The sequence below is a fragment of the Nothoprocta perdicaria genome, unplaced genomic scaffold, assembly GCF_003342845.1.
Source record: "Nothoprocta perdicaria isolate Ctin4 unplaced genomic scaffold, notPer1 scaffold_40, whole genome shotgun sequence".
Classification (NCBI taxonomy): Eukaryota; Metazoa; Chordata; class Aves; order Tinamiformes; family Tinamidae; genus Nothoprocta; species Nothoprocta perdicaria.
This window is the reverse complement of record NW_020455644.1, coordinates 1,146,142-1,157,847: the sequence shown is the minus strand read 5'-3', so window position 1 is coordinate 1,157,847 and position 11,706 is coordinate 1,146,142. Positions and strand designations below refer to the sequence as shown.

Genomic DNA, 11,706 nt, shown 5'->3' with positions numbered 1-11,706 from the left:
TGGGGCAGGGCAGCTGTGGAAGTGGGGACAGCAGCCACTGGCATGTCAGGGTCTGGATCAGCAGGGCCTGGGGCCCATGGCAGCACCCTGCTATTCTGGGTGCCAGGAGGGAGAAGCTCTCCCTGACATGTCCATTGGGGAGCTGGCAATTCCCTCTCTCCTGAATGCCTATGGTATCACTGAGGCCAAACTACTGAATTTGCTGAGATTTATTTTACCTGCTTCAGGAAAAGCAAGTAGAAAGCAGGGACAATCAACAATCACCAATTTTTTTCTCTCCCCCCTCCCTTCCTCTATACAATCATTATGCAGTAAATTTTATCATTATATTCACTATGTAGGCAGAGTGAAAAATTTTTAAGCTACTGTATTTATTTGCAATTTTCTCTTGGTCTCTTAGTGGTGCTAAAATGCTTAAGATGAAGATCCATATCAAGAAAGCTTAGAAACATTTCCATCACCAATACTGAGCACTCTGAACATATTTCAGTTTTCAAACTTTATACTTCCTTTAGGGCTACAGTCAACAGGAGTATCTCTCTCCCTTTACAAAGACATCCAGGTACTGTGGCACCTTAAAAGAAATTTCATTTACTTAAAGCCTTCCTTGGAGCATGTGTGTATGGATACGGTGCTTAGGAAAACAAGGACAGATTTCCCTTTTGCAGGTCTATCCATGCATCTCCTGTCTGACCTTATAACATCACAGATTTGCTGACCCCTCCAGAGTATGGGCACTTCAGTAAAGCAAATTGATGTTAGTTTTATATTCACGCAGAGGAGCCCAGATGAGCTTTATGAAGAGAAAAGGTTGAATGAAATGTGTTTACCTTTCTTCTTTCTTTCCCTACTCTATTCCTCTAAATAATTGGATGGTGATTTTTTGGGGAAGGAAAGAGGAATTACTTACATGGAAGATGATCAGTTATCTCAGTCACTGGACGCACAGAGTTCCTTGGAAAATTAAGATTTTGCTGCCATCATGTGGACTCTCTGCCCACGGTTTTCTCCGTTCAGGAGGAACCATGACAGGAGACACATCCAGGCAGGATGCATACCTGTGAGATGGTGGGAAGTGGTCTTCAGGCAAAGACACTCACATGGTCCTGCTCTTTTAGCTTCTTCTCACAGGACCAACGCTCGATGACAGTCTTACATACATGGAACTTTTCCTCACAGGAAATGTTTTACAGCCGTGCTCATAACAGTAGCTCTCTAGGCACCACATGCCTGTGTAGAATGGGCTTAATGTATCCTGCAGCAGCTCACAGCCAAATGTCACCAAATGTCACAGCCACTGCCACAAGCACCCTGCTAACTCCATCACCTTGAGGCACATATATTAATGATGGATGGATAGGCCTCTAGAGTTTGTTTTGTGAAGAGCCGTCAGAAAACCAAGCACACTCTTCCAGAAGCCACAAGGGGTTTTCCAGGTTTCCTCTGGAGAGCTTGCTAGACCCAGGCAGGAGAGTCACTGAGGTCCCCTCACAGCAGTCATAGAGCTGATCCCGCCAGTGCCGCCCAGAGCATCCCACAGGTGCAGGGCAGTCCAGGCCTAGAACCTCCAACAACCCAGTACCAACCAGCAGGGACTCGACTGCAGCCGGCTAACTTGGGCTCTCCTCTAGGGTTGAACTGCAAGGCCTTCCTGCCCGGCTGTTCTAGGAGATGACACCGTTAACCAGAGCCTGCAGAGCAAGGACACACCACTCAGTGCAGGAATGGGAACACACTGGCGTGGAGTCATCAGGGATCAATTCTTCCACAGAAATTTGTAAAAAGTTGACATAGAATCATAGAATCCTTAAGGTTAGAAGGGACCTCCAAAGGTCATCTAGTCCAACTCCCCTGCACATGCAGGGTCACCTATAGCATGTGGCACAGGGCTGCATCCAAGCGGGTTTTGAAGATCTCCAGAGTAGGAGACTCCACAACCACTCTGGGCAGTCTGTTCCAGAGCTCTGTCACCCTCACTGTTAAGAATTTTTTCCTTAAGTTCCTGTGGAACTTTTGGTAATTCAATTTGTGGCCATTTCCTCTAGTCCTATCGCTGGCCACCACTGAAAAGAGGCCGGCCCCTCCTCCTCACTGCCTCCCTTGAGGTATTTATAGACACTGATCAGGTCCCGCCTCAGCCTTCTCTTCTCCAGGCTGAACAGGCCCAGCTCCCTCAGCCTTCCCAGAAAGGGCAGATGTTCCAGGCCCCTGATCTTCATAGGCCTGTGCTGGAGTCTCTCCAGCAGCTCCACATGTCATCTTTGTAAAAAAAATGACACAAACAGTACATACTACTCAGGTAATATGTGGCATTATCTTTAGCAGTGTGTGTTTTTTTCTCATAAGGTGGCCTGCAGGAGCGAGGTTTTCATGGCAGCCCCCAAGAGCCGCACAGTGACACACACAGTGCAGCGGCCCCAGCCAGCTCCTCACAGCCGATCCGATCCGAGGAGGAAGGGAGACTAATTAACTGAACAGAGYCCAAACGATTCTCTGCCACTGCTAGCACAATGTAAGGAGGGGCACCGGCACATCCGGCAGTAATTCCAGCCAGTCTGTCCGGTTAAAGTTGCCAGGGAGGGCACGTGCCGTGTATGCTTTTGAGGGCTGCAGGGACTGTCCTTCTGGAAAACTCCCTTCCACACACGTCCAAGCTGCCCAGCCCAGAACCAAGRACTCCTATCTTCTCCTTCCACCTTCCATTATTGACTTGGGAATGGGATGCCTCCAAACCTGATGGGAGCAAAAAAAAAAAGCAGTAAATTCCTGGTACAAATTGCCAATTGTCTCAGACATCTGCTTCTCTTGGCACTTCTTTTTTTAAAAAAAAAATCTTCCAGAATTAATCTGAAGCCTTYGCTCTGTTCCTGAAAGAAATTAGATGAGTGCTGTTTCTATAAACTCCATCTTCATGTGCTCTGCCAGGAAGAGCACGTTTTAGGAGTAATTTGTCTATACTACTGCCTAAGAAAATGCTAGTAAAAAGTGACCAGCAATCAGGAGAAAGCCTCTCATTCTCCTCCTTTCCCAAAGAGCGGGAGATAGGGACATATTTCCCAAACAAGCATGGCTGAGCCTTCCATGTTTTGATGTAAAGAATGTGCACTACAAAAAGAACTCATGTAGCAGTTAGATCAAAGACATGCTCAGAATGCAATTTTAAAAAGGTTGGTTTATGGGCTGTTAATCAGAATCAGTTTAACTGGGGTCATTAAATGTACTCTTATAAACCAGTTTCAACTTACAGGTGGATGAACATCTGGTTAGAAAACCAATGGGACAGACAGTAAGGGCTAATGGGCTGCACGCAAGCCAGAAAACARAAGAATTTTATTCCCCTTTCTGAGCAAGCCTTCGATTACTTGCTTATTCCTAGACCTTCTCTCTCCATAATGGAGAGAATAATGTTAAATTGGTAGTGTGAGGAGAAAGCCGTATGACACTAACTCTTCATTACAACCTAGAGTACACCAAAAAGCATGAAAATCCTCCCCTAACTTGCAAGCTTGCAGCACCCAGGTGATGACTGAAGTGGACAAACATCTGCTTCATACTTTTCACAGCATTTAGTACTTAGGCAAGAAGCTCAGAACAAGTCTTTTGATTACCCCTTGTTCACCTCATTTTGTTTCTAGTTGTTCTTCCCTGCTGCAGATTCCCCAGCTCCCCTTGTACCTTTATGTCTATGTCTGATGCTCTGTCTCTTCCTACCTCTGTCTTTTCCTTCCCACTGCTTATAATAAGGATATTTCCTAAGRATACCTAGGAGTACAACCATGTAACATCCAATCAGCTTTGTAACATTCCTAGGAAAACTGTAAGACCCACATTAAAAAATGTTCACCTTTTCAATTAGAGTTGCTCTTTTGCCTTTCCTTGGGTCTTGGCGAACGTATATCTTTTAAAAATCCTTCATATTTCTGTTTTCTTTGACTTCACTCCTGTTAACAAGTTTTGCCAAAGACCTTGTGCTGCAATAGCCTTTTATACTGCCAGTTTGCTGTTCCTGCATATTAGCTGTCATACTAAAATTATTGCGTCTCCCCCACACAGGAACTGACTATAAGCAACTGCTATTGGCAAACTTATTTACCGTGCAATGACTGTAGTTAGATTTTATCAAGATAAAATTAATCACTACTGCAACACTATGTGGAGTGCTGTCTACTGCCTAAGCAGAAACTGCCATAAATTTTGCTTAGATTRTAGAACTGCCTTCATCATAGTTTTTCCTATTATTGATTCTAGTTTTAGAAATATGAGTCTGATTTCTTGTCAAAGAAATGGTGATAAAGATTTAATCCTAGAACATGACATATCCAGAACTGATTCTAGACAAAAAGATATCTCAAATGAGCAGGTCTGTGCTGACTAACTTGAAGAGCCTTTGATCTTGATAGAAACATCCAGAAGGACCAAGCGCAACGTTACCATTATATCTGTAGTTATGGGAAATRCAAATTCCAGTTCCAACTTACTCTTGTTTTGCAGAAGCGAGCTAGTGGGTTTAGGCCAACATTACTTTAAAATCTAAATCCTGAGCATATTTACTCTCCCAAAATTATAGGAGATGGGGAGATTTGAGTGTTTCCAGATGATGAACAGAAGCCCTGAAAGGTTTGCCAAAAAGCCACAAAGCTGCTTCAGGATCAAACTTCTTTTTGTTTCAAGTGAAATGTGATCTATATTCTGAGAACATAGTAGAATATTTATAAATACACATTTAATGATCTGAACCTCAGTCACTTGACCAAAGTTGCAGAGAAACAACTTGTGTAAGATTTCAGTACAAATGCTGTTTGCATGTTTGTAAAACACAATTTCTGATTAAGTTGCTTTAAATAGGTAATTTAAAATAAATAGCCATCATTTGATTTGTTGTTTGAAATTAATTTATTTCTTTAAGGTAAGATGAGTTTAAGAAAAATATTTGATTCAAATCAAAACAGTATTCTAAATAATTTCTTTTCACTCCATATCCATATCCATAGCATGTCTTCCATTTGCATCTCCAGCTGCAAATGTGTAAGGCCAACATTATAAAGCTATATCCTAGAAAGGGTATCTAATGCAACCAACAGAAATGTGAACATCTTCCAAGCACATGGCTACCCTAAACTCATTTTTAAAGTAGGTGTCTGATTGTTTGGATGAAGTCAGTGAAGTACAATTAAGTAAAGCTGAGATCAAGATCTTTGATCTGAGTGCAGGAGTATTTGCCTTTCTTAAGTGTATCGCATGATTCCAGAACCATGCCTCAAGATGAGCTTTCCAGCRGCATTTCCAAGTTTTTCTCATCAGTGAGTGATCGCTCATCAGCTCAATGGGGTATGTGATAAAAAGAGAGGGCTCCAAACAAGCACATACAAATGAAACTCACATATATTTTTCAAGTAAACAGCATTTAAATATTAGGGTTGTTCATTTTTAAAAATATATTAATTCCCCACAGGGTATATTATCTACCACTGCACTTAGGCCATTTAAAATTGTCCATAGTCAAGCCATTTTCAGTCATCMGAAACTTTCTTGGGTTAACGGTTACCTGCAGCAGATGATTTTTTTAATTGCAATGAGATGAAGTGAAGGCTCCTTTTAGTCATTTCACCTTCTGTTTTATTTTCCTGTGTGACTGGGCAATGATGGTTGGTAYACAAGAGTCTGCATCCAGCACTCCTGACACCATGGTCTACGCTTAGCAGAGGAAAAGGGAAGCATTTCTCTCAGCCACAATATTAATAACAGATTTCCAATTAATTTTGTAACAATAATTAACAGGATTGGGTGAGTTTATTAAAATTGTACACTAGGTCCTTAACAGTGCAGCAATAACTCGTCTCCCCATATTCTACCCTAAGTACCTGAAGAAACTTTGTATCTGGAACAAATTCACTGCATTTTTTTTTTCCAAATTCATGATTCAGCTGTCTGAAAGGGATTCTCTGATCATACCAGCCTATGAACTTCTGATAATAAAAAAGAAACAATAAAACCAAAAAAGTCTGTAAGCTATGAGACAAGAGCCTACCAAAAGCATTGACACCCACCACTTCTTTTCATTAAATGAAACTGATACTGTATATATTCATAGATGATACTCTATCCGGACTGCTGAAAAGAACATTGTGGAAAGCAAATTTAGAAAAACAGAAGGCCAAAAGGCTTTAAAGAAAAATTCATATTTGAAAATTTATTTGTGCACTGTATAAGCAAAATGCAATTCACTTAGGTTGGCCACTTAAGGTTCCCAAATTGATGGTGTCAAGAAATACAGTAGCCAGAAATGTAACAATTCARATACAGTATTTATCACCACTTTCATCCACTTCTCACAAAAAAACCTATATTCAGACTAGCTACTGCAATTCTCTTCTTCCAGTCAAAACCAAAAGCTTCTTTACCGCACAAAGAAGAGACCTTTTATTTATTAATATTAAAATGAATGAAGTAAAATCCCTAYCTTTAACAGAATTACTGATGTGACTGTTAGGCTGAGTAAAGTTCCATATGTGAATTGAGCGAGTCTCAAAGCTGAGAAAAATGAAAAAGATTGCACAGTATACACAAAACGTGGCCGTACACAAAGTCATTACTGATGTCATTTTTCAGAGCACCATAAAAATTCACTGTTCCCGCATCTGACGCAAGTTAAACACTGGCAAAGCACAAAGTTGCATTAGTGCCACCAAAGCCAAATGAATTTGTGAGCGCAATGCGTCGCTTTTCAGTTTTCCACTCCTGAGCTGTTAGTGGAACATAATTGAGATCAAAGTCTGCCTCAGTTTTCTGCAAGTTTAGAGTAGGTGGCAGAATTCCATGGTAACAGGACAGTGCTGTAAAAGCTGCTTCGATGGCTCCTGCAGCCCCCAAGAGATGCCCTGTTGCTCCTTTCGTGGAGGAAACTGCCACGTTACGCGCATGATCTTTAAAAAGTCTCTTGATTGCCTGGTTTTCAGCAGCATCTCCTAGAGGTGTAGAAGTTGCATGTGCATTGACATATGTTATATCTTCAGGTTTGATTCCAGAATCTTTTATTGCTGCAGACATACATCTTAAAAAAAAAAGAAAAAGAAAAAAATACAGATGCCTAATTTCCCGTTATATTCTTATTTTTGATTACTGATCAATTGAGAGAGAAACAGATACATTATTTTAGGTGACATTCTGCAAGGAATGTAATAATTGAAGTAGACAACAACATATTTTAACTGTATGGAACACATTTTGTATGCACTACCTGAGTCTGGTTTTCTGCTCTCTTAAACTGCAGGTTCATTCCAACACATGTATTAGTTTCTAGAAGATGGCAAAATTATATCTCCCTGAAATTTTCTGACATGACAAATGAAATTATTACAGGACACTGCTGCACTAACAAACTATCTGTATAAAAGCTGTATTAAAATATATTATCTCATCTCATGGTGAAAAGGCTCAACACTTTGCAGATATCAAGATTAATTTTCAACTACTTCCCATTGTGAATTTAATTTATACACTACTGCAATCATAAAACTGTGCTACAAGGTAGTGTCATCATTTCAGAGTAAACAAGTTGGAAAACCTGGGATAAGAAACTCCTAATTATCCAGCTCGCACTTAAGACCACAGAAAAATTGTCTCGGAATCAAGCAGCATAGTGAGAAATCTGGTACATTACACCTCTTAAAATCCATTAATCCAAAGAGGATGCAGACAAAGCTTTGCAATATCATGCAAAAGTTTATCTATTTTGATCTATTTGCACAGTGATATATTGAATTTTGTTATTCAATATATACATGTATATTCAATATATACACAAATACATTTAGAATAATGCAAACTAGTAAAGCTTCTTGTGTTTGTCACCAAGGGCATAAAGACAGCTCACAAACAGTACATACGTATGTAATTCAAACAGAAATTTACTTAGTTGAATAAAGAGGGCTGCCATCTGGTTATGAACTRCTTTTGACAAGGTTAACATAGATGATGGTTTATCATTTTCCCAAGGTGTATTAAAATGTTGCATCTGCTGCATCTCTCCACCACTGCTCTACTAAGTGCATCAGAAGCCCAACTGAGCAAAGCATTTAAGCAGGAATGCAGCACAGGCAGATAGTCCCACTACTTTCCCTATGGAGACTTGCCCAAAGTCTTCATAGTCCATATAGTCCAGGAAAAGAGAATAGAGACAATTACTGCTAATGATATTCACATCAATTATTCTAATAAATGAGACTCTCCAAGCACTCTACAGCTTTTATCATTTGTGAGTCCTTTAGGGAACCCCTTACAGAACGCAGCAATAGTTTGACCTGCTTCAATAGAGAAATAGAAGTTGGAAGGATTTTTTCACACTAAGACACTAAGTCTTAAAGAACTGGTTTTCTTTGAGTCATCTGTGTAAACTGCTGTAGGCTTCAAAAGTAAAATATTTTCACATACAGAAAGTTTTCATAACTGTTCAGTAACATTGTTTCTAGCAAGAACTGGCCTTCATCCTGTTACTAAAAGAAGAAAAACGCGATGAGAGCTCACCAGAATTTCAGGTTTTTAGATTTCTGGGCATTTATGTATAATTTTTAACTGATGCATACAAAACTGAACAGCATTTCTCCAGGCAGAGCATACAATAACAGAAGCAAATTACGATTAATATATGAAGTAATCAGTGTGATTAGCACATGGGTTCTTACCTGAAAGCCCCATCTCCCTCTGGATCAGGTGCTGTAATGTGGCAAGCATCACCAGACAGTCCATAACCTAAAACTTCCGCGTAGATGCGGGCACCTCTTTGCACGGCGTGTTCGTGCTCCTCCAGCACCAGCACTGCTGCCCCCTCTCCCATCACAAACCCTTCCCTCCGGGAGTCAAACGGCCGACAGGCCAATTTAGGGCTCGAGTTGAAGCTGGTGCTGAGGGCGCGAGCTCTCGCAAAGCCAGCCAGGGACAAGGGGCTAATAGAAGCCTCCGTGCCTCCTGCCAGCATCACGTCAGCGTCACCGGAGGCAATGAACCTGAAGGAGTCTCCCACAGCGTGCGCGCCCGTGGTGCAAGCGGTGGACACRGCGTGGTTGGGCCCCTTCAGCTGGTACCTAATGCTGATGTGCCCCGCTGCCATATTAACCAAAATCTTGGGCACAAAGAAGGGGCTGACCTTGCTGTAGCCCTTCTCCTGGAACAAGGCGGCGGCGTGGGCGATCTCCTCCAGCGGCACCATGCCCATGCCGATGGCCACGCCGGCGGCGCGGCGCTCCCGCTCGCTGCGCGGCGCCCAGCCGGCGTCGGCCACGGCCAGCTCGGCCGCGCTGACGGCCATCACCGCGGCGCCGCTCATGGACCGCAGCTCCGCTCTCGACACGAAGCGCTCCTCCTCGAACCGGCCCTCCTCCTTCCCCCTCGGCACACGGGCCGCCACTCTGCACGGCACGCCGGCGTAYTCGGCCCCGTCCAGCGACACGATCCCGCTCTCGCCTTGGAGCAGGCGGCTCCACACCAACTGGGTCCCCACGCCCAGGGGGGACACCAGGCCAATGCCTGTGACCACCACTCTCCTGCGGCCCGCAGGCAGCGCCTTGGTGCTGAAAGCTCCTCTGTGCTTTCTCAGRTACTGGTTCAGCATCAGGCGCCGGGGATTCGCAATCTTCAGGAGTTCCTGTGAACACTGCGGGAGCATGGTGCAAATTAGTGGCTTCATGCAAAGTCCTGCAAAAGATAAGATACAARCACGAGAATAAAGGAGCCAATGTGAAGAGCATTCCAAGTACACTAGGTTGGTAACTTTCTACATGAAAACCTGTTTTCAACACTGCAAAAAAGGGATACAGTTTGTGTTTCCACTGTCCGGAAGAATATGTGCCATGGCAGAGAGCACAGCCACAGAGTCAATTTGCAAATACCCATGAGATGGCAGAACGGGATGCAATGGCCTGGCGGGCACTTTTAGCCTGARGGATTAACAAAGATGGCCGGGCACCAGTGGAGGCTGCCTGGCACCTGCTGGGCTGGCTGCCCTCCCTCTGGAACCTTCCCCACCACCAGGTGACTGTCAGTATCAACAACAAGCAGCACCTCAGTGAGGTATCTAGGAGGAGTACAGTCTGAAAGAGTACAGCCTACCGCTATGGTGTTAAGGATGTCATTATCTTAACGCCCACGCCAAGTAGAATAAGGAAAATCTGTTCCTCGATTGCTAACCAGCAGCCCTGCAACACCCAGACTGCAGACTTCCCAGCTCCCTGTGACCGGATCCATCATGGAACGTGCCCAGTGACACAGGAGGAAGAGAACTTGCAGCAGGAGGCCCCTCATGGGAGACCCATGCCAAGCAGCAGCACCTCGGCCCCCCTCTCTCTCTCTTTCAGGCCTTGTCTCMGTCATGGCTGGATCAGAAGCTGGTCTAATGCTGAAGCAGGACAGAGGCTACAGCACTTGAAACACACAGAACTGGCTTCAACGGCTCTGAATTTGTTGCTGGGGCAAATTTTAAGCTAATGGGCCCATTTTTTTTCAGCCTATTGTTGAGAGGGATGTTTACTTTTTTCCAGCCACTCTGCAGTTAGCAGAGTCACTGCATTTAGGAAAAAAAAAAAAAAGGCAAAAACTCAAAGCTCCAACCAAGGAGTACGCCTGCTGATTCCCGCWGTGCTGTTTTCCTCTCTCCCTCCGCCGGGGATCTCAGCAGCGTAGGGAGCGTTACTGGTACCTGCCTGAAGCCAAAACACTGACAAAACAGCAACAGGCACCACAGTCACAAGACCAAACATTACAAAGTCAAGKGTATTTTGCCTCACAGAAAGGGAAACATTAACGATTAAATACTCATTAAAACAGCAGGCACTACATTAAACCCAAGCACAGTCCCGAGACTAACGCATTTATTTAAGAAAACAAAGATGGGGCCCAGCCCCTCACGTGACCGTGCCCCCCCCCCGCGTCCCTCTCCGACGACGTCACTGCCGGCGCCGCAGCCGCCACTACCCGCCGGAGCAGGGGGACTAACGCCAGCAGGGGGAGGATCTGTCCCGCTCCCTTTTCCCTAGGGGTCCAAGAGCGCCCCCGTCTCCTTGGAATGCCWTCCCAAGCCGCGGAGGCCCCGCCGGTACCTCCGTTCCCCCCCAGGCCGCTATGGTTCGCTCCGCCTCCCTCCGCCGTTCCTGCGGCGCCGGGCTGAACCACACGGGGCGGCGGGGGGGGGACGCCGCTCCGCCTGAGCAGTCGATCCCCGATGTTGAGATGGMCGAGGGGGCGCGATGGGCGATCGGCGCAGGAGGAGGCGCCTGCGCAGTAGCGCCGCGTGCCTTGAGACTCGGGCTCGTCGGGAAGCTAGGCCGGTGCTCGGCTTCCCTCTGGAAATAACGGCCCTTGGAAACCCAACGGGTTCCTAATTCCGTCTGTTTGGCTTTTTTTTTTTTTTTTTTTTTTTTTTCCCCACCACTTCGCTATGAACACTTTCAAGCACTGTTTGGAAATGAAACCTCTATGCTCATTTAATACTGTGTAATAGTGTCTACTAGTAATTACAAACCAGCATGAGTTTTTAAGAACCTTCATTTCAAAATTTTAACTCTGGGTTTCTTAAGGAACTTAATTAACATGGACCTTTTTCGCTAAGATCCTCCAATGCAGTTCTTTAACTAGTAACAGGAATTAGAGAATAAGCAGAACGGTGTTAGAAACTTTATTATTATTTATTATTTAGAGAGGCTTTAAGTGGAAGTG

At 44.2% G+C, this 11,706-nt stretch overlaps 1 protein-coding gene across 2 annotated transcripts; it reads right to left on the bottom strand.

Annotated features, from left to right (window-relative positions):
* Positions 1-5,733: 5,733 nt before the first annotated feature.
* OXSM (3-oxoacyl-ACP synthase, mitochondrial) lies at positions 5,734-11,123 on the bottom strand. Of its 2 annotated transcripts, none has more exons than XM_026045567.1 (3): positions 11,091-11,123; positions 8,682-9,690; positions 5,734-7,051 (listed from the first exon to the last, which is right to left on the bottom strand). In XM_026045567.1, exons 2-3 carry the CDS (start codon positions 9,680-9,682, stop codon positions 6,649-6,651), a joined length of 1,404 nt encoding a protein of 467 aa, XP_025901352.1. In that variant the 5' UTR covers positions 9,683-9,690; positions 11,091-11,123; the 3' UTR covers positions 5,734-6,648. The 2 variants fall into 2 exon arrangements, with proteins under 2 accessions (XP_025901352.1, XP_025901353.1); XM_026045568.1 differs by lacking the exon at positions 11,091-11,123 and adding an exon at positions 10,603-10,735.
* Between the last annotated feature and the right edge of the window lie 583 nt (positions 11,124-11,706).